This window comes from Haemaphysalis longicornis, unplaced genomic scaffold (genome assembly GCF_048455015.1).
Source record: "Haemaphysalis longicornis isolate Haplotype H1 unplaced genomic scaffold, Haemaphysalis longicornis Haplotype H1 scaffold_10, whole genome shotgun sequence".
Taxonomy (NCBI): domain Eukaryota; kingdom Metazoa; phylum Arthropoda; class Arachnida; order Ixodida; family Ixodidae; genus Haemaphysalis; species Haemaphysalis longicornis.
Window position 1 is genome coordinate 122,033,823 of NW_027526204.1, and position 25,828 is coordinate 122,059,650.

Here is a 25,828-nt window from a genome sequence, read left to right on the forward strand (position 1 = left end):
ACGACAATGAAAAGGCAGATTCCCTCGCAGCCCAGACAAAAGAGCTCGAGGTGACGGAAACTCGTTTACCCTACCAGGATTACAGACGGAGACTAAAATTATCAATAACGAAGAAGTGGCAGTCTGAATGGACAGAACTCAATGAAAACAAGCTCCACCTTTTGAAGCCACACCTGAGAGAGTTGCAGAGCTGCAGACATAACGAAAGATTTGTAGAGGTGGTGTTATGTCGCCTAAGAATTGGGCACATGCGCTGGACCCACAACTTCCTATTGCTGGGAGAAGACCCCCCAGAATGTGAGCAATGTGGGAAGCGCCTTCCAGTAATACACATACTTATCGAGTGTCCTAGTTACGAAAACAAGCGTCGTGAATTTTTTTCCCACTTTTATAAATTTGAAATTCCAGTGCACCCTGCTTTACTGCTTGGTGATGAACCCCTGGTTCCCTTGGAAAAGGTTTTTAAATTTTTGAGTGCCATCAAGCTTTTAGAGAAACTTTGATTTTGCCATGTTGCGTCATTTTTACTCGAGCGGTTTTTAAATTTTTGAGTGCACTCAAGGTTTTACAGAAACTTTGATTTTACCACTTTACATCGTATTTACATGAGCCTTTTACGGTAGTGTGCTCAAATTTAATATATTACCTTGTGTCTGGTGCATTATAGCCAAATTTGGCTGCTGCGCCAATAAAATTCAAATTCAAATTCAATGAATCCAGTCTCTGTAGGCTTTATGATGTAAAAAGTGCGTAGAGAGCTGTTGAAGACCTTGTGGTAGAACATCTGATTTCTTGGTTATTCCCAGGATGGTTAGATGCACTTCTGGCTTCGAGCAGCACCACAGGGGTGATGATGGTCTTGCCGCAGGGGTGTATCTTGAGGGAAGGCTTTCGCTGTGAGCGGCGACTATCTTAGAAAAGGATGCCTATGGTCTAGGTGATGGCAAGGATGCAAGGTGGTGATGAGGAAGCCGAGTGAGATGTTTAATGTAAGCCCGGAGTGCATCCACTGCCACGTAGGTCGTCATCGGATGGTCTGTTGCGGTGGAGCAGCGGAAAATGTACCGCTGCACTGACTGTTTATGCAGTAAAGAACCTGCCCACGGCTAGCGCTCAAGAAGTTACCCCTTACAGCAGTATAGTGAAGTATCCATACATCAGTGTATACCTAGGCACAGCCACCCACATTTTTTAGTAATATCGAGGCGCGATGACCAGCAGGTCGGGAAATTAGCAGCTGTGTACACAAAATTATCGCTTCAGTGCGAGTCGTCTCCTAGGCTGCCAGAGAGAGAGAGAGAGAGAAAGAAAACATGTGGGGAGATTTGAACCCGCAGCTAAATAAACTCAGTAAGCACAAGGCACATTCCCACTGGTGATTCGGGCACGTCGCACGACTAGCACAGGAGTATGGGCCTACACACAGAACACAAATTTCATTTCATTTCATTTATTTCGCCCTCAAGCGCAGTCGCATTACAGAGGGGAGTGGGAAACAAAAGAAATGCAAATATAAGGCATGGTACAATCAATACAATCACATGAACAGATACATTAACACTGCTTTAACATGCCATAACGCGAAACAAGAGCCGCCAGCGCCATAAATACAGTGAATGGATAAAAAAAGCAAATACAGCGGCATAAGGGTTCTAATACACGCAACCGAGAAAAATAAATAAAGCAACGGACAAACAACATAAGTACAGTTCACAGATCTTGGTGAAGAACAAAATTGGTGATGTCGGCATGAAACAATACGTTATCCATTGAGACCAAATCTGAGGGGAGGCAGTTCCACTCAGAAGCAGTACGTGGTACAAAGGAATGAAAAAATGAATCATGATTACACGTGGTGACGTAGACTTTGTGGCAATGATCGCGGCGAGACGAAACGTAGAAGGGGCGGCTGATAAACTGATGGCTCAAGGTTTGGTGATGGTAAATTTTATGGAATAGGCAAAGCCGAGCTATTTTCCTGCGCATGACCAAGGAAGGGAGGGACAAAGTTTTTTTCATTGACGTAATACTACCAGTGCGATGATAGTTTGACAAAATGAAGTGTGCAGAGCTATTTTGTACTAATTCAAGAGAATGTATTAGCTTCGAAAGTCCGGGGTCCCAGACAGATGACGCATACTCTAGCTTTGAGCGGACCAAGGATTTGTATAAAATTAATTTAGTAGCAAGAGGGGCTTTAGAAAAGTTCCGCCGTAAGTAGCCGAGTGAGCAGTTGGCATTGTTAATTATGTAATTAATATGGCATTGCCAACTGAGATCAGATGTGATATATACACCGAGATATTTATAACTGGTTACTGAAGTTAAACTGGTATTATTAAGAAGGTAATCAGCTGGGGCAGAGTTGGTACGGGACACGCGCATTAATTTACATTTATTTACGTTAAGGTCCATCTTTCACTTAGAAGACCATTCAGCGATATTGTTAAGATCAGACTGTAACTGGGAGACGTCAGCACTCAGAAATTTCACGGTAGACTACACAATCATCTGCGAATAAGTGGACAGAAGAGGATACACAGCTTTTCAGGTCATTAATATATATTAAAAAGAGCAAAGGACCAAGGACTGACTGAGCCTTGGGGCACGCCTGACGTTAGCGGGGAAATGGGGGACTCGACACCATTTACAGATACGAACTGAGAACGATGGTTTAGGAATTGTTCAATCCACGTTAACAGACATTGATCAATGTTTAGACTTCGGAGTTTTATTAGCAAAAGATCATGATTAATTTTATCAAAGGCCTTGGCGAAATCTAAAAAAATGCAGTCGGCTTGAGATGGACGGTCGGTGATAGTGTGCAAGAAATGAACTAAAGAAACTAGTTGCGTTTCGCAGGAATAATGTTTTCTGAATCCATGCTGGGAAGGTGTAAAAAAGTTATAGGAGTCAAGAAAGTTTGTTAGCTCAGAGAATATTACATGTTCAAATATTTTGCACGGGACGCTAGTAAGAGAAATGAGGCGGTAATTTAAAGGTGAATGCTTCACGCCGGATTTATGAATAGGGACCACCTTCGCCGTTTGCCAGTCACCTGGAAGGGCACCTTGATTTAGTGATTGCTGAAAGAGTTTGCATAGAAATATTGATGAAGCCGTTTTTGTTTCTTTAAAAAGTCTCACGCTAATGCTGTCAGTACCCCACGGAGACGACAATTTCAGGGAATCTATAACCTTAACAATGCCGGCAGTATTTATAATAGGTGACATAGCTGGGAAGCTAGAACACAAAATGGATGGTAACGCACAATGAGTGAGGGAACAGAAGTTGTTTACAAAAACATCATTAAGTAATATAGCACAATTGTGGCGTGAAACAGCCGTTCCTTCGGAATTAGACAGGGAAACTTCATTTGTGTCATTATTAACAATATTCCAGAACTTCTTAGGTTTTGTCGTGAGCATTGATGGAAGCGTATCACTAAAAAGTTTGGTTTTGGCCTCGCGCACTGCTTGCTTGTAGGCATCAGCGGCCCTCTGATAAGCATGCCAATGGTCCTCAGATGAATGTTGTTTGGCTGCACGAAACAATCTTTTCTTTTTGTTGGAAAGCCTCTTGAGGAAGTCATTGTACCATGGCGATTTTGGATTTGCTGTTAGTCTTAGTTGGAACGCACATGCGCCTGAGTTCTATCATTTTAGAACAAAAAGCGTCCCAATTTTCTTGAACGGAACGTTTCTCAAAATCAGGTAGATACTCATCTAAAAAAGCGAAAAGTTTGCGGTTGAAAGTACCAAAATCAGCTCTTTTATAGTTAAATATGATTTTACGTTTCGTGGGGGCCCTGGTAATGCTAGCGTCCAAGTAGAAATGCAAGAGAGAATGGTCACTTAGTCCTGGCAAAACTGAGGTGCTGTTTATAAGTTCGGGATTGGTTGTTAAAACAAGGTCAAGAATGTTTGCAGAAGTAGTTGTTACTCTAGTAGGACTAGCTACTATTTGCTTTAAGTTAAACAGTGCGCAGACTTCAAGAAATGCCTGAGATTGGGAGGAATATGAGGTACATCTGGGTGGCTCGAACGTCCAATCGATTGAAGGGTAGTTAAAGTCTCCTAACAATGGTATAGAGGAAATCGGGTATTGTGTTCTAATATCATTAATTGTGTCGTGCAAGTTGTCAACAAAACTGGGGTCAACATTCGGAGGACGGTAACACACGCCAAAGACGTGTTTCGTATTATTTACCAAGACATAACACAAAACTGGCTCAAGTCTGGCTGGAATATTTATGCAAAACGACTGTAAACGTTTAGAAACCGCCAACAATGTGCCACCACCTTGCCTTCCGTCGCGATCGCAACGATACACACTGAAAGAATTCGAAGTAGAAAACAACTCAGAATCACGTATCCGTGCGTTCAGCCAGGTTTCCGTTAAGGCGATAATATCTGCTTCACATGAGTCTACAACGCTGCTCAGGCTGTCCCTTTTATTAATAATGCTCCGGATATTAGTGAATACAATCGATAAAGAACGTGACGAACATCGGACACCACTTCCCTCAGTTAACCGTCACGATGGTTCAACTACACTGGCGGACTGATGTAAATGAGGCAAGGTGCTTGCACTAGTGGAATCAATGGCAGAATCAGTAGAATTATCTTGTGGGAGTGTTGTAAGGTGACTGTCGGCAATAGTAGCGCCAGACACTTTCGTAGCTTCATTGTCAGTAGATTGTGGGTCAGTAGATTGGGGATGGTATTGAAACACAAGTTCGCGAACCAAATCAACACTGTAATCATACACATAGCACTTTCTGTTGACCAAAAGTTTGTCGTGGCTAAGGCGAAATACAGGCGAGTCGGGCAGGGCTTTGACAAATTCTGTTAACTTTTTCCGTGCGAGCTTAGTGGACTTGCAATAGTCCTCAGTAACGGTTATATCGGTGCCCTTTAGCTTAGCGCGCCCAGAAAGAATGTTCTCTTTTGTTTTAAATGATAGAAACCTAACAACGACAGGGTGGCATTTACGTTCTACAAACTGGCTGCCGTTGTGGTGAGCTCGTTCAATATTGGCAGGGCAGAGTGCAGAACCAAAGACGGGCTGTAGTTGTTCAATGAGCTTATCTTCTGTCTGTTTCCAAGTTTCATTTGAATCTGAAATGCCGTAGAAAATCAGGTTGTTTCTTCGTGCCCTGCCCTCTAAGTCATCCATACGCGACGAAAGCTGATTGTACTGCTGAAAAATGACGTTTACGTCATCACTGTTGGCTTTAATCTGCTGTTCAAGGCTATCAATAGTATCGGCTTTCGCCTCGACAGAGGAAAGCCGCGTTCCGATATCTAATAACTTGTTGGCTAACTCCTGCTGATTAGCCTTTATATCTTGCACTGTCTGAAAGAGGTCATTTTGTTTCGTGGTCGTTTCTGCGCACATCGCCCGTGTCTCTTCAAGTGTCGACATAACTTCATTGTGCCGGGTGTTGTCATCGCGAACTGAACTAGCAGCGCTTTCTTGGGTGATTTTTTTCTGGGGGCCAGGATTGCTCTCAATATCGCCTGAACACAACAGCAATAAACAAAGGGCATTTGCACATTCACGAGACATGCAGCAGAGCACTTGTGGGCAAGGAATCGGCAGCAAACATCGATTACTTGTTTTCTTTGCGTACAAGAAAAGAGGTTCACCAACCTGTATAACATGAAAACAGCGAGCGTGAGGCATAGTTGACGTGCTGATTCCATGCCCACTGAGCTGGACTGGTTGACGGTTGCTGCCTAAATAGGCAGCGCAGTTCGATGTTCCTGGATACGAGGGTACCGGAAACAAGTTGCCATGCGAGCGGTTCCACGATGTCAATCACAAGGGATGACGACACGATGTACGTCAGAGCCTGTATAACATGAAAACAGTGAGCGTGAGGCATAGTTGAAGTGCTGATTCCATGCCCACTCCACTGCATTGGAGAACAAGAATGTGGTAAAAGTAGGGGACATTAATATCAACCTTCTAGATACAGATTCTAAATCGACCGCTGACTACATTGGCTTGTTTAGTGGATTTGATTACGAATCGTTAATAGAACACCCTACTAGTTGTACGCTCCTAGGCTCTAAAAGTTTACTGGATCATGCCTTATCAAACATATCACCCGCACCAGAATCTGGGGTTGTATGTGCAGTCATCACTGACCATTATCCCGTATTCCTAATATTTGACACTGCAGTAGCAGCCCCCCCCCCTGCTTTTCAACTTCGGTATTCAACAGAGAAAACTTTGTTGAAATCATTTCCACAACTGAGTGGTCTTGCATCGCCACCTTACAGGATGTGGAAAAAGCTATAGCAGGGGTGAGACAGCTGTTTTGATACGAATTTGTTTTCCTGCACCAAGCTGCTCCAAAAGCTTGAAAATTGCAAAAATTGCGCCAAACTGCTCCGAAACAGTTTGAGAACTAAGGATTTTAATGCTCTCGTCAGTTGCAGCGGGAAAAAATGCTTACTGACGGCATAATTTTCCAGCGCCCCAAGGTAATGGGGTTTGATTGATCATGGAATAAAAAACCCGCATAACATTGTCCCCGAGATAGTTTTTTCGGAAGTCACAATGTAGGGTTGGACATGTTATATTCTGGGCGTTTTTAAAGTTTTCCCATCAAAAACCATTGCAAAGACCTGTAGAAAAAATACTTATGTGTACTGAGGCGACAAACTACTTGTGCAAGTTGATGAAACAACGGCAATTTTCGGAGCGCCGTATCTCCGGAACAACATTACTGGGCGCCGCCATCTTCTTGTGGTGAAGATTAGAAAGCATGGCCGCCGGGCGAAGCAGTTGCTCGTGGTTCAGGCAGAGTGCTCTTCGCCGATTCGTACTATGTTTTTGGTTATGGGGATGGCTGGATTTACATTTAGTCGTTTGATCTGTTGCGGGGAAGTTGCGCGACTCGAAAGACATGAGTTCATCAAAAACGACCTGGTGCCCACGAATTCCCCATGTTTCGGCCTTGACTGTGAGACGCGGTGTGGGCTTGAAGTGGAATTTCGGACCCCTTGCGGTGTTATATAATGCTGAGTTATTGCTGCCTTTGACAGCGAGCTTGCGAGCGGCGGGAATGGGACGATCGACACTAAAGAAGTGGCGGCGCAGGCTACATCGCCGCAAAATGTTCATGCAATGTCCTACAGCGAGACGGGCTAATATTACACGCTAGTAGTCATAGGCGGGCGCAGAGTTCTCGATTAGGGGGAGCAAAGTCTTACCGCTGCGCCCCCCACAGTAACTCCAGACATCTTCCCACTGAAGGGCTAGCGGTCCGAACGCAGTGCAAAGAGGGATGGTTATAAAATTTTTATTTCAATGCGATGGAATTGCAACACATACAAAATATTTCTGAGCAGAAATTTTTACTTTAATGTGTTACATTGGCAAAATATGGGCCAATTTGGAGCCCCCCTTCAGATGATTAGGAGGGGCGACCGCCCCCCCCCCCCCCCCTGCGCCTCCTGTGCACAAGCCTATGCTAGTAGTAATGGTTCATCTACCTAAAGTGAAATTTAATGCCGAAAGGGAAGTGGCTAAACATGGCTCAAATTATGATCGTAGTGAACATGTACCTTAGGGATTGAAATGGGAGGGCTGGTGGGGTGCGACGACTGTCACCTCGTTTTTCGGAATTTTTGCCGTGGCTCTGCACTTGTGTGTAAAGTCGAGTATGATTACAAAAATAATGATTTCGGCATTCACATGATACTAAAAATGCCTTACGATTGCTTAGTTTTTCAATTCGATATTTGCAACAGCACTCCACGCTATCTATGCATAATGCCTAAAAATTTTTAAATGGTTTGTAAAATGCAGTTCGTACCTTGTGATACTCTGGTAGAAAAAAGTGTATTGAAAGACTGTTTCAGTGTTTTATGTACGTTCAAAACCGATTAAAAAGTGTGCTCCCCCTCCTCCCCCCCTCCCCGAGTAGCCAAAATTTTTATTTTTTAGGCTCCTAAGGTGACATAATAAATGTAGCTAACTGCTCCAAATCGAAGTTTTGCTGCTCCAAAATCGAGATTTCGCTGCTCCAAAACTGCTCCCAAATCTGATTCAGCTGTCTCACCCCTGCTATAGAAGTATTTTGTAATATAGTAAACAAAGCAGTATCTGCTAGCACTTCAACAGTAAAATGTAAAAGAAGTACAAATACCCCCACAAACCGTTGGTTACGAATCGGCTACTACGAAGCATGCGCAAGAAAGAAAATTTATAGCGCAAGACCAAAAAGAAACCTTTTAACTTACCACTAGCACAGCGATATCAGAAGTATTCCACGATAATAAATGCACTGCTAACTGCTGCAAAAAACACTATTACGAAGATGAATTCGATAAAAATAAGAACGACCCCAAAAAAACAATACAAATTGTTCAATAATTTCCTGAAGAGGTCCTAAAGTTGTGTACCCGTGTCGGAAATAAACTGCAATGGCGTCATTCATAATTGTTCTGGTAATTTTGCTAATGCATTTTGCGAATATTTTTTTTCCCTAATGTGCATCGCCCTTGTCATTCATTCTACCTTTTTCCCATCACACCTGAAGAACTTTGCGTAATAGGCCTTATGCAAAAGTGCTGCCCTCTGTCGCAGCCGAATCGAACCCTCGCTTCGACGCCATCGGTCGGGAATACGTGTGCTACAAGGTGCTGCGCGTGCGTGTTATCGCTTCTTGGTGACTCGCTGCACATCTCGTGCTGTGTTGTTGCACGTAATGACTGGTGAATGGTGTGTGGACTTGTCTGTGTTGCCCCGGTTCCCGTCTGGCTTCGCGGAGACATATTACGCGTCCAAAACGCAATCGCAACGGCACCAGGAGCACAGTTACAAGTTCGCCACCGAATCGTACGTTTGCCTGCCGACGATGAAGACGAAACGGTGCGCCGGGTAAGTACTCTTGGTTTATTGTTATTTGTATGTGCTTTTGAGTTTGCGCAGAAGTTCTTTAATGGTGCCTAGAATGAATTACATTCTAAAGCTTACCGAGCCACCAATGGTTGCCGCACGCAAATCGAAGTTTTGAAAGGGCAGCCGCAACACGCGTGTTCCGTTTCACTTCTTGTGCGTTTCTTATTTTATGCAATAAATATTTGGCTCACGGCTCTTGTTTGTTCAAGTAGCGTTGGGGTATCGTGTTTTGCAACAAACAGTGCGGTAAATCGTCCTTATGAAAGCGAAAAAACATTCACGAATGCTCGCTCTTCCGCGATTCAACTTTGCACTTGTTTTTGTAACAGCAATCCTGGTTCGCTCGCAAAAACAAAAAAATCCAGTTTTTAAGAAATCAAATAGCACTGCAATGCTGCAGCGCAGTGCAGAGTAAATTTTCGATTGATGGAAGCGTTTTGAATGAAAAATGAATACTAAGCAATTCTTGCCACGATAATGAATGTGCAGATTACAAACGATCGAACACAGTTGGTGATCAATTTTTATAGGACTAACGCTATGGACTGCGGGTTGCGCTTTCTGTCGCGTGAAAGCACACCTGAACGCATCATGCGCAAGCGCATTGTTTGTGCGAGGGTCATTAAAAAGGCTGCCATATTTTCGTCACCCTTGCTTGTGGCGCTCGTTTCATTTATTTTGTCTGTGTGAAGACTCTGCTAATTTATTTTACCCACGCTTGTTAACGTGTATACTACTTATGGAGTGTTTAAGGACTCTCTTGTTATGCAGAGCAGGTACTGTAGTCTCTAACATGGTCAAAGACCATGGTGCTCTAGTTGCACACGACGTAAATCATCTTGGATTATTTTTATAATCGTCATAAATGCTTCAACTACCAGCCGTCCTGTTTATTCCCAAGGGTCTGCATTAAAGGCCACGTCACACCGTATTCTAATTTAGGTCTAAATGACGGCTTTCTCCCCTTCTCTTATTTGTAAGCACTAGTCTACTTCTTGAACAGGTAGTGTTTCTGTGCCTGTATTGAATTTCACGGGTCTGTTGTTTGGTTTCAGTGTCGCTGGTCCTGCTGTTGCTGTGCGTTGTGCCTGCTACCGGAGCTTCTTCACCATCAGGAATGCAGTGGAATGACACCTGCAAAAATGAAATGATGTGATGATTGCCATGGAGGGAAAAAACAACCTCTTTAGCTTGTTTTCCGTACTGAAAGTGTGTGCTAGCTTGTAATCGCAAGTACGATACGATAGGTTCACCTAAGGAAGGTAGCAAAGAAATACTTGATGAAATGAGAGGGTACAACGGTGGTACACCCCAGAGAACAATGTCTACGAAACAGGTACCCCCTCCTCCCCTTCGTTCTACCTCCTCAATTATGCACCGAAAATGCTCAATAACCATTTATTGCGCTAATTGCAGAACTACGGCATACAGTAAATGTACCTAAACTGCGTCTTTTTCCATGTATCTTTTTTCGTTAGAAGGGCATCTTTTTTTTTTTTTACGCAGCGTTTTTTTTTTTTTTGCGTGTGCTTTTGGCCAGATAATCGTCATTCATGGCAAGAAAAATCGCGGATCAAGCGATGGTTCGTGTTCGGCACGGAGTTCGTTCACGCGACCACTCGAACTCATTTTGCCCTGCATTTGGTGTGAACGCAAAATGCTTACATCACGTGCAAACTTCTCTTCGTTGTGAGAATGTAAAAAACGGAATCTTTCAAACAGTACATAATGTACGTCCGGACATGAACTGTAGCAGCGACGTTCGCCTTGAACTCGCAAAGCATGTAAACACAGCGGTTGCACCCTCTATGTTCAAGCCAGTTGACACTCCTGCCTTCCGAGGGATCAAATAATTTCAAACACCGGACCAGCAAGCACGAATGCTAATTTATCAGTATTACACGCACGAGCGCTGGCCGTTCCATTCAGCATTCGCTGTAATTCTTTTTATAGCTTCGATCGCGTTCGCGCCGATCACCGAAGTAGTAGTCAGCAATCGCCGCTGCGTTAGCGCGAGGTAATTCTGGCATATTGAGACAAGCAGGCACTTCTTTGGTAACCCCTTTCATATCACACGGACATAATTTGTTGTTGTCATTGTTACATGAACGAATTTTACACGGATACGATTCGCTGCGCGCGCGACACGCACGCGCGGCACGCACACACGCGCGCGCGACACGCAATAAACATTAATACTTTGACTTCTAGCATTCTTACCTTTGCCCCTTGAGCATCCTTGTTCCCACTTTGTGTGCAACATGGTACACAACAGTATGTAGGCATCCTGGACGACAGGAAACGATAGATCGCCGGGAACTCGCTGCAGTTCGATGCTCCGCTTTCCAGTTGAGCCCTTGAACATGGCTATCTCGCTCTCGGTGGCCGCGAGAGGGCAGAAGATTTTGCATGAGGCCTATAATTATGGAATTAAGAGATACCAGTGCCGGAATAAATAATATTCGTGCCAGCCATTTAAAACTTGTTGCCAATCTCATTTCAAATACGCTCAGCAAAATAGTCAATCTTATTTTCAAAAGTGGCATTTTCCCGCAAATTTTAAATAAGGCAAAAATTATTCCTGTGTTCAAGACGGGCGATAGATTACTAATTTCTATTTACAGACCTATTCTATTCTCTCAAGTGTTGGAAAGATTACTGAGCGGTTGTTCGTAAAGCGATTGAACTACCTCAATAAATTGAACCTACTGAAGTCCCGTCAATTTGGATTTCGTGCTGGAAGCTCGACTAGCCTTGCGCTTCTATCTCTCACAGATTATATTAGAAAATCAATAGACTCTGGCTTACCAGTAGGCTCAGTGTACTAAGGCTTTTGACACTATTAACCATAACACTTTGTTTTACAAACTCCCCGCACGGGGCACCTTGAGTATTCATGGTGACGGTGTTGGCGACACCGCGGACCCTGAGCCCCCAACATAAACTGTAACCTACTGTGGTGATGTGTTTAAAGGTGAAGGGTAGAAGCCTCAAACGGTGGCCGTCGGAGCCCAGGTCAAGCTCCGGTGGATGGGCTCCCTGTCTGTCTACCAGGCAGGGAGCTCCGGGACCTCTCAGGCTATCAGGGTAAGGTTTGAGAAGAAAGTACCCCCGTCCCCTGCTTCTATTACATGCCATATGGTAAATCGTAAAACCCCCCCCCCCAAACATGATCAGCCCTGAAAAGACGCCGCACCGAAGGTTCATTTCCGCCACTACAAACCCTCAGTCTTCCAAAGCCCGATAACTACCCCCGTTTTTTGGTGTTGGAATCCAGTGACCAAGAAAAGCCTCTTGCATCACAGTCCGTGTTCCTAATATCAAAATTTCTGGAGGGCATCATTGGTGACAAATATAAGGCCAAAAAACAAAGAACTGGAGAAATCCTGGTTGAAGTACACAACCAACAGCATGCAAAGAACCTCCTTGAACAAACTCGCATAGCCAATCTTGAAATCAGGGTGACACCCCACCGGAGCCTGAACAGTACTCAAGGTGTCATCTCCGAAGTAGACCTGATGAATGAGACAGATGCTGACCTGCTGGAGGGCCTGAGAAATCAGGGCGTGACAGCTGTGAGGCGCATAACTATGAGGAGGGATGACAAAGTAGTTTCGACCAAGCACATTATCCTTACTTTTGACCGGTCCACACTCCCAGAGTACGTCAATGCAGGTTTTGTACATTGTAATGTCAGGCCCTACATTCCAAACCCGCGCCGCTGCTTTAAGTGCCAGCGGTTCGGGCACGGAACCAACTCCTGCCGTGGTCGTCTGACCTGCGCAAAATGCGCTCAGCATGATCATCCATCCGATAATTGTCCATCGTCAACCCTCACCTGCGCCAACTGCCAGGGACCCCATGCCGCCTACTCTCGAACGTGCGAGAAGTTTAAGCAGGAGAAGGCGATTATTAATGTGAAGGTAACTGAGAACATCACCTTCCCAGAGGCGCGAAAGAGGTTTGCCTCTTTCCCCCTGGGGAGGTACGCCGACGCGGCTCACCGGGGGGCGGAGCGGCGTCTGGTTTCGGCGGGGACCCAGTACCGCGAGTCGGACTTGGCCCCGCCCTCGCCCCCCCATGGTTGCCCCAGGCAGCCCAACCAGCCACTTCACCGCTCGCTCACCCAGCAGCGGCTGTGGTGGCAACAACATCTGTTGGGGATGCCGCTGCATCCACTGCTTCCTCTCCACCGGCCCAAAGCACATGCAAGGGCACGGAGATGGAGACGGAGGCAGTCGCAGCTACCTCCTCCCTCGCCTCACTGCCTGTGCCGTCTGTCGTGCCCCCCACGCCTTCGGCAGTGGCAGCGCAGGCAAAGAACACCCGAAAGGGTACCACGCCAAGGGGGCCCAGTCCGCTGGGCACCCCCTTTCCTTCAGATGACGACATGGACGTCGAGCCCTTCCGGCTTTCATCGCAGCGGAAGGAACGGGCTGCGACGTCCAGGTCAGTAGAGAAGGTCAGAAAACCCCTCCCAAGAGTCCAAGCCCCGAAAGACCCTACATAAACAGTCGCACTCCAGTAGCTCTGAAACATAATAATGGGAAGAGAAAACATAGTTCAATGGAACTGCAGAGGCCTTCTGAGTAATCTTGACGACGTGTATGAGATTCTGCATACCAAACAGCCGAGTTTAATGTGTGTCCAGGAAACACATCTGAATTCCAAACACACAAATTTCTTGAATAGTTACCTGGTATACAGAAAGGACAGGGATGGCTGCACACACTCTTCTGGCGTTGTGGCCATAATCGTCCGAAAATCCTTAGCATGCCACCCTGTCACTTTAAACACTATCCTTGAGGCTGTAGCAATACGCCTAATAATATTTAATAGGTTGGTAACGGTATGCTCCGTATACATTCCACCTGATGTTGCACTTACGAGCTCTGACTTCGAGGCGCTGGTTGACCAGCTGCCCGAACCATACATCCTTACAGGCGACTTTAATGCTCACAACTCCCTTTGGGGCTCTTCCAGAACGGATGCCCGAGGTCGCCTGATAGAGAAATTCCTAACATCTTCTGGAGCATGCCTTTTCAACGAGAAACAGCCTACATACCATAACATAGGACACAATACATACTCAAATCTTGACTTGGCTATTGGTTCGCCAATTCTCTTTCCATGTCTTAAGTGGGGAGTGGGCACTGACCCATATGGCAGTGACCACTTCCCCACTTCACTAACATATATAGGTAACGGCCCAAGCAGTTCTTCTTCCCATAATAGGTTCAATGAAGCACGAGCTAACTGGAACACATTTACAGAGACATCGAAACTACACCACACATCCATAGCACACCTACACGTTGAAGAAGCTACCCAACTCCTCACGGCGCACATCCTCGACGCCGCCGAAAAGTCCATTCCCCACGCCTCTGGTGCCCCGCGCAACCAGCGGAGGCCGTGGTGGAATGAGGACTGTAGGCGGGCGCGAGAGGCCCAGAACAAGGCGTGGGGTGTCCTTCGTCGGTACCCCACGTCGGGTAACCTCATTTTGTTCAAACGGGCCAAGGCGTTAGGAAAACGTGTGCGCCGTGAGGCGAAACGAGAGAGTTGGCACACCTTCTTGACATCCATTAATTCATACACAGACACACACAAAGTCTGGACACGTATACGCAAGCTCAAAGGACAACAGACACACAGCCTGCCCCTGGTTAGCACAACAGGGGACACACTTGAAGACCAGGCTAACACGCTTGCACAACACTTCGAACACGTGTCCAGTTCAGCACACTACACGAACACTTTCATGAAACACAAAACATCTGAAGAAAAAAAGCCCTTACAAGACAAAGACAGATCAAAAACTTCTTACAACTCTGAATTCACTCTCTATGAGTTGAGGGCTGCCCTGAGCTCGTGCAAACCTTCAGCTCCAGGCGCAGATAAGATTACATACACCATGATACAACACCTACACCGAGACACTCGGTGTAGGTGTTGACACCTACACCGAAACACTCTTGCACCTATACAATAAAATGTGGCTTTCGGGGCACATTCCACGCTCTTGGAGGGAGGCCATAGTAGTAGCTGTCCTAAAGGAAGGGACGGACACTTCCTCTCCCGCCAGTTATCGTCCCATTGCCCTGACAAGCTGCCTGTGTAAGCTCTTCGAGAAGATGATAAACAGGAGACTCGTGTACTTCTTAGAGTACAATGGTCTTCTCGAGAGCTGCCAGGCGGGCTTCAGGGCGGGACGATCTACTAACGATAAACTCGTTGCGTTAGAGTCTTATATCAAAGATGCTTTCCTCCACAAGTAGTACTGTATGACAGTATTCTTTGATCTTGAAAAGGCGTACGATACTGCTTGGAGGTATGGTATCCTCATCGATCTGAAATCCTTTGGCATAACGGGTAACATGATAAACACGCTTTCCAGTTACATGTCCGAGAGGACGTTTCGCGTGCGACTTGGAACTGCACTCTCTAGGGTGCATGTGCAGGAAAATGGAGTGCCACAAGGTGGAGTTTTAAGTTGCACCCTTTTTATTGTGAAAATGAATTCCCTCAGGAAGGCATTGCCACCGTCGATTTCGCGCTCCATTTATGTAGACGACGTACAATTATCCTTTAAGTCGTGTAACCTGTCTGTCTGCGAGCGCCAAGTCCAGCTTGGTGTTAACAAGCTAGCTGGTTGGGCAGACAGCAACGGTTTTAAATTTAATCCAGGGAAGTGCACTTGTGTCTTGTTTTTCAAGAGGCGTGGCATCCGGCCGGATCCAGACATTCAACTCCACGGTGTCTCGATCCCTGTCAAAAAGGAACACAAGTTTTTAGGTATAATCTTTGACGAAAAGCTCACATTCATCCCACACATAAAACAACTAAAACATAAATGCTTAAAAACAATGAATATCCTGAAAGTTCTCTCGCACATCTCTTTTGGTGCTGACAAACAGCTTCTGTTGCGTGTTTTTACCAGCTTGATAGGCTCACGATTGGACTATGGCAGCGTTGTCTATGGGTCAGCCACTAAAACATCCCTCAGAATGCTGGACCCTGTGCTTCATCTAGGGCTCCGCTTGTCCTGTGGCGCCTTTCAGACTAGTCCAGTCGAAAGCCTGTATGTAGAGTGCAACAAATGGAACCTACAACGTCAGCGAGCATACACAGAACTCCTCTATGCTTTTAAAATTTCATCCATCCCTCACCATCCTTTTAAATCAGTTTTTCATGATACCTCCATGGCTGAACTCCTTCTAAATCGACCATCGTTCTCTGCGCCCTTCTCTTACAGAGTTAGAGAGGAAGCGTCAGAGCTTGCTGTCTCCTTTTTAGATACCATCCAAAGTTCTGTAACAGATCTCATAGCACCATGGCATCTCCGCCCTGTCTCATGCGACACATCATTCACACGTAGATAAAAACCGAGCTCCCACATGTGCAATTCTGCAGCATTTCTTGTATTTGCAGCAGAAGTATGAGTGCTCTGAATTTTATACGGACGCCTCTAAGACTTCCACCTCGGTGTCCTGCGCGGCGCATGGGCCCGGCCTTAGTGTCACTAGAACTTTTAACACTAATACAAGTATCTTTACGGCAGAGGCCTATGGTGTACTTCTGGTTGTTAATCATATCCTTCAAAGCCACATCCCACAATCCATTATATATACAGATTCTCTCAGTGTTGTGCGGGCGTTGTCGTCAACAAAGTCCTCAAAAAATCACGTTATAAATTTAATAGTCAAGGGTATTATGTCTCTGTATGTACGCAAATCTGAACTGGTTCTTTGCTGGGTCCCTGGCCACTGTGGTATAGCCGGGAACGAAGCAGCGGATCGAATGGCTGCTGCTGCTACACTCTCGAATGCAGTAGACATAACCACATTACCCTACACCGACGTGAAACCACACATCAGGCAACAACTTCGCAAAATATGGCAAACACACTGGAGTGAACAGACAGACAACAAGTTACACGTAATAAAACCACACTTGGGACCATACACCACCGACACACGCAATAGATACACTGAAGTCGCCTTGGCCAGATTACGGATAGGGCACACTCATGCAACACACTCGCACCTTCTCACTGGGTCTCCAAGACCTCTGTGCAGCAGGTGCGGAGAGGCCCTATCCGTGATGCACATCCTCATACAATGTAAGGCACTCGACACTACACGATGCAAACACTTTCCTCAACTACACACACGACATATTCCACCACACCCGTCATACTTCTTAGGAGACGATGCCATGTTTTCTGTTCAACGCACCTTTCAGTTCCTATCAGAAGTTCACTTTTTACAACTCATCTCATACCACCCATAGTTTTACCCCTGGTCCTATACACCAGCCACCTTATTTATTTTTTAACCACTCTTGTTCTTCACCCTGGCCCTTTATACCAGCCGTGCTCATAGCTTTTAACTGATTTTATTTCTTGTTCTTTCCTCATCAAATCACTTTGTGTTTGGCGCTCTTTGCCCATGTCGGCCTTGCGCCAATAAAATCAAACCATCATCGACTTGTTTTACAAACTTGGCTTATACGGCATAACGGGTCCTGCACTTACATTTTTGCAAAACTGAGAAATTAATAGAGAGGGCATGGTTTACATTGGCGACAATTTTTCTCACACAAAAACAATCAATCAAGGCGTCCCCCAAGTTTCTATTCTGGGTCCTTTACTGTTCATAATTTATATAAATGACATAGTGAATCACCTTCAATCACCTCATTGTGTTCTTTATGCCGACGACACCACATTATCATGTGCTCACAAATCACTCCCGCACCTCATTTCTTCAATGAATGATGTGTTAAGAAAAGCTACGGATTGGTGCCACAATATAATCTCATTATAAACCCCTCGAAAGCTAAATTTATGCTATTTCGACCGGAACAGAAGCACGTCCCAATTTTACCGGAAGTATCGCTTGGCACAGACTCAATTCCTGTCTCTGATCATGTCATTTTCCTTGGCGTTCATCTCGATACCCATCTCAAATTTCGTACTCATTTCAACCACCTAAGGCGAAAGACTGCATATGGTATTAGAGCACTTATTAGGCTCGGCAGGTGCTTCCATGTCGAGCACTTCTGTCCCTCTATTTTGCTTCATTCACAGCCATTTGACGTTTGGTATTGTTGCTTGGGGTAACGTATAATTCTCAAATATCATATGTTCAACATATTCAGAACCAAGCCATCTGCATTATCACTAAGAGTACATTTTATTGTGACGCTTGCGCACTTCGTCAGACTATTGTCGGTTCAAAAACTCTTCCAATATAACTTAGCTATAGTGTTATTTAAATTTTTAACCTATAAATTTCTTTTCCACGTTATTGATTTAAAATACCTGTCTAATTTTTACACTACTTGGTTCGCTGTTAATTCTAATTATTTGCTTCCTTTAGTTTCCACTAACTGCGGCAAAATGAATTCGCATTTTTCAGCTATTGCAAACTGGAATAGCCTTCCGGAGGAAATTAAATCTCTATCATCTTCAGCATCATCATTTAAAAGGCGTCTTAAAAAGTTTCTTCTAGAGTGCTGGATGGTATATAATAGTCATAGTGAATTTTTTTGAGTATTTTTGAGTACTAGTCGCCGAACTTTTTCGTATTGTTTTTCTCGCGAAATGTATGTTTGTAGTGCTGCAGTGGGTTTTCCTTCATGTATGTTACATTTCACTTTAATTCGTTCTTTTCCTTTTTGCTTGATTGTGTGTTTTCATACTGAGTGAATGTAATTATGCCTGCTTTTGTTTCTTGCGGCATGAGGTGTTGAGAAATTTCACTTAGATGCGTGGTTTTGTGTGTTCCATGTAGAAAAAATTTCTTAGTGTTCTTTTGTATATTACTAAGTTTGACATGTATAACATTGCATTACTTCTTATTGTATTTGTCTTTTTTTGTTTTTCCTCGTCGAGTCCGCCCTAAATATACTACTTATTTTGTATTTGCTATATTGTCAATGTTTTTTTTTCATAAATTATATTACTACTCTGCAATACATATAGGTCTTTATGCCACTGTATTATAGGATTTTAGCTGCTTTCACTGTGTTTTATTCTTCTATGTAATAATTAACCGAGGGTCCTGGTGTAGTCTCGACTATGGGACCCTCGACTGTATAATTCTGCTTTGTTACCTTCATCTTCTTGTAAGATTGAATAAGCTTCTTCTAAACTTCTGTACGATTGGAACTCTTCAGGCACTTCGCTCTCAGAGAGATAGGTTCAAGTCTTCAAAGATATGACAACAGGGGATGTGCGCTGTGCTGAGATTTCTCGCATCGCAAAACTGTCCGTTTTCTGGAACCACGGCTTAGTAAAGCGCTTATTTTTTCATTGTGAATTGAATATGAATATCAACCTACTGTCAATATTGCATGCAATGTTACTTGTGCTGCAGAAGTTTCTATACAAGTGCAAAGAATTTTACCACCCAATCTTGCGCCGGAACATCCAGATTAAAAAAATTAAATCATCGGAAAAATACACCCAATCGCAACCATCCTCCCAATCTCACCCTTTTGTCTTTTGCACGCTCCCCGCCCCCGCTCTACCGTTTTCTACCAGCAGGAATATGGTCACACTACTTATGGCCCACACGTCACTGTGGATCTTCAGCCTATATATAAAACTTTGACTTGGGTTATAAGTGTACGTCGCATTTTCCGCAAATAAAATAATTACTCACTGCGGGGTGACAGTCTCACTCTATATTTGACCAATTTGGGTAGGATGAAATACTGCTTTGATGGTGCGAGTTTTGGAAACATTTTCTAGTTGGTATCGAATTGAATAAATGGTGAATGCAGCTTAATAATGCACATGTGCCATATTGAAATGACATCTGGGTAGCTCCAAATCCTGTGGAAGTTCATTTGACGAAAACGATAACTGCAGCTGTCTGATAAGTGCATGCTTATAACTGAGCGCTGGCTATATCCTGAAACAAAATTATGATTAAATTTCTGCTACAGTTTCTATGCACCACATGGGTACTGGCTTGCATCTGAGCTGCGTTTACATACCCAAGTTATGCAAGTAAGCTTTTCTTTGGTCGCTTCCATTACAAGACAGCAACTGCACATAAAAGTCGTTTAATTTTCGACTGACTGGAAACAATACTGTGTTTGGCTCTTTTGAATTGGTCTAAAGAAGGACTTGATTTGATTGATTGTATACGGTTTTACGCACCGACGCAACGCAGGCGATGAAGCCCGCTGTAGTGGCGGGCTCCGGATTAATTTTGACCACCTGGGGATCTTTGACGTCCGCCGAAATCTCGTACACACGGGCATTTTTGCTTTTCGCCTCAATCAGAGAAGCGGCCGCCGCGGCCGCGAATTGAATTCGCGACCTCGTGCTCAGCAGCGCAACGCCTTAGCCACTGAGCCACCGCGGTAGGTCTAAAGGACGAGTGTTTTTTGTGTAATAGTGCTAAGTGAGGTGAAGTCCTAGTGGTTGGAATTAGTCTTTTCCGACATCTTCCAGCAATGCAAAAAACAAAAGTACTTTCATGAAACCATTGTAATCTCAATTAACTCTCTTCCATGCCGCACTCACTGCCTGTACTTGTATTTCGCAGGTGTGCACTAAATGCAGAAGTGAAGAGGAACAGGTTGTACAGTTGCAGTGGTATACCATCCATGTCGGCGGTCTCAGTGAGTCGCTGCTTGAGCAGTCGCTGTGCCCAGTCAACTTCCTTTTGGAGCCCAACCGTTTCACCGACAAATCCTTCGCCGACCTGTGCAATGTGATTCCTTCGAGTCCTCCCCTTTTTGAACTTACAGTCGCTGTCACATGCATCCTACCGACAAAAGTGACGAGCATACTCAAAATGCTCTGGGAGGCCAAGTCCCTGAGGTGTTTCACTCATCACGGCTTCGGCCGCAATGTTCTGGAGTCTCCCATAGTTGCATCGCAGGGCCTCCGCTTCAGGGACTCTATGGAGGAATTGTTCATACAATTGTTCATACAATTCCACAAGCGGGCCTGTACGGCCCGCTTGTGGAACTGGTTGCCCTGGAGCTCGAGACAAACGAAACCCTCAGGAAAGTGACTTTGACTAGCGGATATGGCCCGAAAACGGAGCATGCGGCTGCCATTATGCAGGCACTCCTTAAGAACAGGTTCATAACACACTTCAGATTCAGTAACCTGCATTGTGGTGTATGTTGGCCTATCGTGCTCAGCAGCAGGGCTATACAGGGTAACGCGACACATCTCCACCGTGCCGAACGCTTTGTCTTGGAACAAGATCTCGGGTAAGAGTGCAGGAAAGCCTTTGAGCTGTCGAGGGGGAGGCTTCCTTCATTCGTCGCCTGATGTCAACCTGTGGAATGACTCGAGCACAGGCAGAAAAGGCTGTGAAGTCAGCCCGGCAGCTCATTTCGGTCAATTGCCTCCTCGTTACCCAAGTGGTCAACCAAAAGTTGGAATGCTTCGCTGCAGAGAGCACCAAGATCCACCAACTCAACCATGACTGTTGGAGGGCCATAATGGTCTTGGACGTTCTGGACGACTGATATTGCTAGAGCCTGCAGCAATTCACAAGTGTGACGACAGTGGTTCGGTTCATGGAACAATGCAAATACAATGGTGCTATTGTGACACTTTGGGGAGAGCGGGAAAGAGGAAAACTGGGTAAGGTAGCAATCCTGGCAATGACGATTAAAGTGCCTGAAAGTAAAGATCGCGTGTGCTACTCTTCCCTGCAAGGCCAGTTTGGCCGAGGATTTATATGATGGCGATTTGTGAATATCCAAGGAGCTTGATGGTGTTAGCCTCATGAACTCACATTTGCACTCATGCATTACGAAGTTAGTGAACTGTTTGTGCCAAGGCTGCGGTCGCACTTCTAAGTGTGAAATGAGAGGCTGGCCAAGTGTTACAACTAACTGCAGCCATGGAATCTTCACCAACCTGCACAAGGAAACACTGCCCTGTCTGATCAAAGAAGTGAAAAAGAATGCAGTGGACTTATCATTTATTATGAATACTACAATCCCTTCAGGGACTTCAGCGGAGTACTTTACAAAATCCAGGCAAAAAAAAGAAAAAATACAGAAAAAAGATAAACATGCAGAAAAGTGCGTGAATTAATGAGCAGGAAATAACCATGTACAGTTGTAATTGGCAGTGGTCAATATTCGTAGAGAGCGCGGGATGACTCAGTGCATATATGGCATTTCGAATCACAGAGCATCGAGTCTAGAAGAAAATAAAAGTTAAGGATGGCTCCAATATTTTTCGGTTTTATTACTCTGGTGAATTGTTGGCGTAACCATATTTTGGCCATAAAAAAATCCCAGTTGAATGGGCACCTGTGAGGATTTTCAGGGTTATCTTGCATTTGTATAAGGTGGAATCGACTGCATCTTACGTGGACGTGCATTGCTGCTTGACACTGCATTTTACCTGTGAGCAGAGATTTTTCTTTAAGCAAAACAAGAAAGGTTTGCATAAAATCAACGAGAAATGTCGTGTCTGCATTGTTGCCATTATACGTCATAGGCTTTGGTTACAAGCCGTACACTCAGCCAAGGAGCAAAAGCTCAATGGTGCCTTGAGAGCTGATCTCGACACATGGTTCAGTCATGGACCTTCAATACGGGAAGGTGCGTCTCAGCTTCTCATGGCTTGGATGTGTGTAGGGTAACGTCAACAGCTTTGGAGCTTGAGATACATTAACTTGAACGTTTACTTCTGTAAGAGCACGAGGACCAGGCTTCAGAACATTGAAGCATGGTAAAAACAGCACAGCTACGGACAGGACAAAAAGGAAGAAAGATACAGGACCAGCACTGGACATCAACTGAATAAACTTTACCACACACAAAAAAGGTATAGTACATAGACAGGGCATGCACGAACAAACATGAGCGAAATAATCAGCAAATTGTGTCGCGACAGTCCTGCGTCTTTCTTTCCGTCCGGTCCTTAGCTGCGCTGTTTTTACCATGTTTCATTACTCCACCCAACTACCCCACATTGAAGCATTGACAAGTATTCTTCAAAACATATCCACATGCTCCGAATGTTCTTGTTGACATCGTAAACCAGTGACCACACAAATAGAAAAAGAAGCGAAAATTTATCTGGAGCCCTCCACTACGGCACGCCTCATCGCCTACGTTGCGTCGGCGCATTAAACCCTACAATCAATCAAATTAGGAAAGAAAAGAGAAAGAAAAAGTTTAGTTTGAAGCCATCAAATTTTTGTGTGAGCTTGGGTAGCACTAACTGGTTCATGACAATGTTAGTAAGGACCAGATAGCTATATACAGGGGTGGTTCTTTTCTGCAGCTGCCGGCATGTCTCCTGCTTGCTAGTAAAACGTCAGCTGCCTTCTCGGGCCCACACCACAGGTAGTCTTCGTATCGCACCTTCCGAAATTCTACGCCAGAACACCCCTTCATGTCTAAATACATAATGAACTGCACGGCTCACCGCAACATCTGCACGCTTTGCCAATCTGCACACTTTGCCAGAGCGCTTCCTAGATGTGGATTGCAACCCCATTGTGCTGTATCAACATGCCACTGGAAACGAGATCCCAAATAATCTTTCAACAGGCCCAGTATTGGTTACAGTGCGCTTAGTCAGGGCTATATTAATTAACGGGCGAGTTTGGGCGAGTCGGTACTTTATTGAATTAATGCTTTCAGCACGAACAATTAGACGAAGGACGAAAGAGAGTGGCTAAATGGACAAGCACTGCACAGACACGGACAAGCACAAACAGCGCTTGTCCTCGGCCGAGGCGATGGACGCCCACTACTCTTGTCCAAATTCAGGCGATTCGTGCTAACGCAGAAATTTTGGGATATCCCATTACTCTTTCTTGTCCAAATTTAGGCGAGTCGTGCCAAGGCAGACATTTTGCAGACATTTTGAGATATCTTATTACCAGCTGGTTGCACAGCACCAGCTGTTAAATTGCACGAATTTTCATTGAGAAAACGACATGTTGGATCTGATACAAAGCCTGCTGCCCCTATTTCCTTTCCATTTCCCATAACCAGTTGCCTTTTCCCTGTCCCGTTCCCTTTAGCCCAACAATACCGCTTCGTCCTAGGGGAGATCATGCAGTCTCCTCTGGCCCGTACTCTTGGCTGTGGGTCGCTGAGTAGCTTCCCCCGGTTATCCTTACTTTCGGGTGGTCATAATTTCACGTGCCATTTGGCTGATTCGTTTATTCTAGCCCACAGTATAAACCGGTTGTACCTTATGTGGTAGCGGTCGGTACATTTTATTTATATTCTTTGTATCACTTACTCTAAAGCGCATTAGGAAGGTCAGTTCCTAACCCGTACCTTCGAGAGGAATCTACGGCAGGCCTTTTATATACAAGGACATTAATATACGTGACGAGCTATTGTGCAACAAAGAAGCCTCCATTTACCTACTGCTGTTGAAAAGTAATTATTTGTCCCATATGTTTATCTTTATTTTGAGGAGTCATCTTGGATGATTGTGCACCCCAAATTATTCCTGTTCTACACTATCGCAGTGGCCGGTTCTTCGGCGTCTACACGGAGTCGCTGCGGGCGGCACTGGCGTTCTGTGACATGGCCGCGGCAACCGGTCCATCAACCGCGAGCTATAGATGCATCCGCAACTTATCCCGGTGAACGCGTTCTACATGTTCGTTACCATGTCATGTACATAATGCCCCCAATCCAGTTCCCGCCCTGTGTCGCCCGCTCGATGCCCGCGGCGGCGCGCTTCGGGGGCCTGGGTAACGTGGTCAGACACGAGATCCCGCACGACTTCGACCCATTCATGGGCAACACGGGCCAGACGGGCGCAAGGTACTGCTACCTCCGGCTCTACCCGTTTTTAAATGCAGACCATTTGTATAACTCACGATCTCGCCCGTGCGTCGGCGTCCGCAGCAGCCAGCCTCCCCTATACACTATAAAAAGAAAAAGAAATAACAGTTACCGGCGCCTGGATTCGATCCCACGACCCTGGGGGCGGAACGCAAGGTACATGGTGCTCTACCCACTGCGCCACAAAACGACACAGAATCAAAGGCTACGAACGCGCCTTATATCCTTGACTCATTCAAACTACGTCGTCAGCGGCGTGCGTTGGCGACTCAGCGGCGTGCTAGCAGCGTGATAGCTAAACAATAAAGATCCCACCGATTGGGGGGGGGGGGTGCAAGTGATGGCAATAAATAACAAGTTGACGTTACCTACTTACGTCTCTCTCTCTCTCTCTCTCTCTAAAACCCAACTACCACCACCACCAACAACCCTACGCCACGTAAACGACCGCAATGCTCTGCATTTACTCGTGTCCCTCGCGCGGGGGCATGCGACGGAGGATTTCTTTCCTTTGTATTGTTCTTGTCACTAGGTTCAATGAACGTGGAAATAAAAAGCTTTATCGAAGATGTCGAACACAAGGATAACCGGGTTCCGGGTGAAACCAGCCCCTCTTCTGGTCGATGGTGCGGTGCCCTCGTAACTATAAAGTGTGTGATCTACCAGGTAGCTCCCGTGCCACACTCAATCCCCACGGAAGCAAGGGCACCAAATTTATCTGGCATATCATTTGCACTCGTCTCGTAGAATAATGAAGGGGAAGTTGGCCGTGTTTTACGTGAAACTCTGTGGTATTTATCCTTAAGGAGGGAATACCGTTAGGCCTGTAATGGTTTCCGGATATCTACTCATTCGAAGGTAAGGTTTGGTATCAAAGAGGGAATTTGTGCTGGCGTGTACATGACTTGGACTTTGTGAAACATCACACAGTCGCACTCTGTGATGAGAGAGCAGAAATTCCTTTGTTCGTTTTTTTTTTCATCCCGTCCAAGCGCGGTTTGTGTATATAAATTTCTCTATGTTTACTTTGAGTGCTGTTAGTCTTCCCTCTGATGTTACAATTGTTGTTTTTGTATCTTTTAATAACCCACAGTGC

General features: G+C 45.2%; 1 protein-coding gene across 6 annotated transcripts in view; it reads left to right on the forward strand.

Moving 5' to 3' along the window:
* LOC144159200 (uncharacterized) overlaps positions 1–25,056 on the forward strand; it is a 54,904-nt gene extending 29,848 nt beyond the window's left edge. For 4 of the 6 annotated variants that reach the window (XM_077690535.1, XM_077690538.1, XM_077690541.1 and 1 more), the window contains one exon: positions 20,484–24,402. In XM_077690535.1, coding sequence (XP_077546661.1) covers positions 20,484–20,655 — 172 coding nt within the window. In that variant the 3' untranslated portion in view covers positions 20,656–24,402. The other 2 variants (XM_077690537.1, XM_077690540.1) reach the window with 2 other exon arrangements.
* The last annotated feature ends 772 nt before the right edge of the window (positions 25,057–25,828 follow it).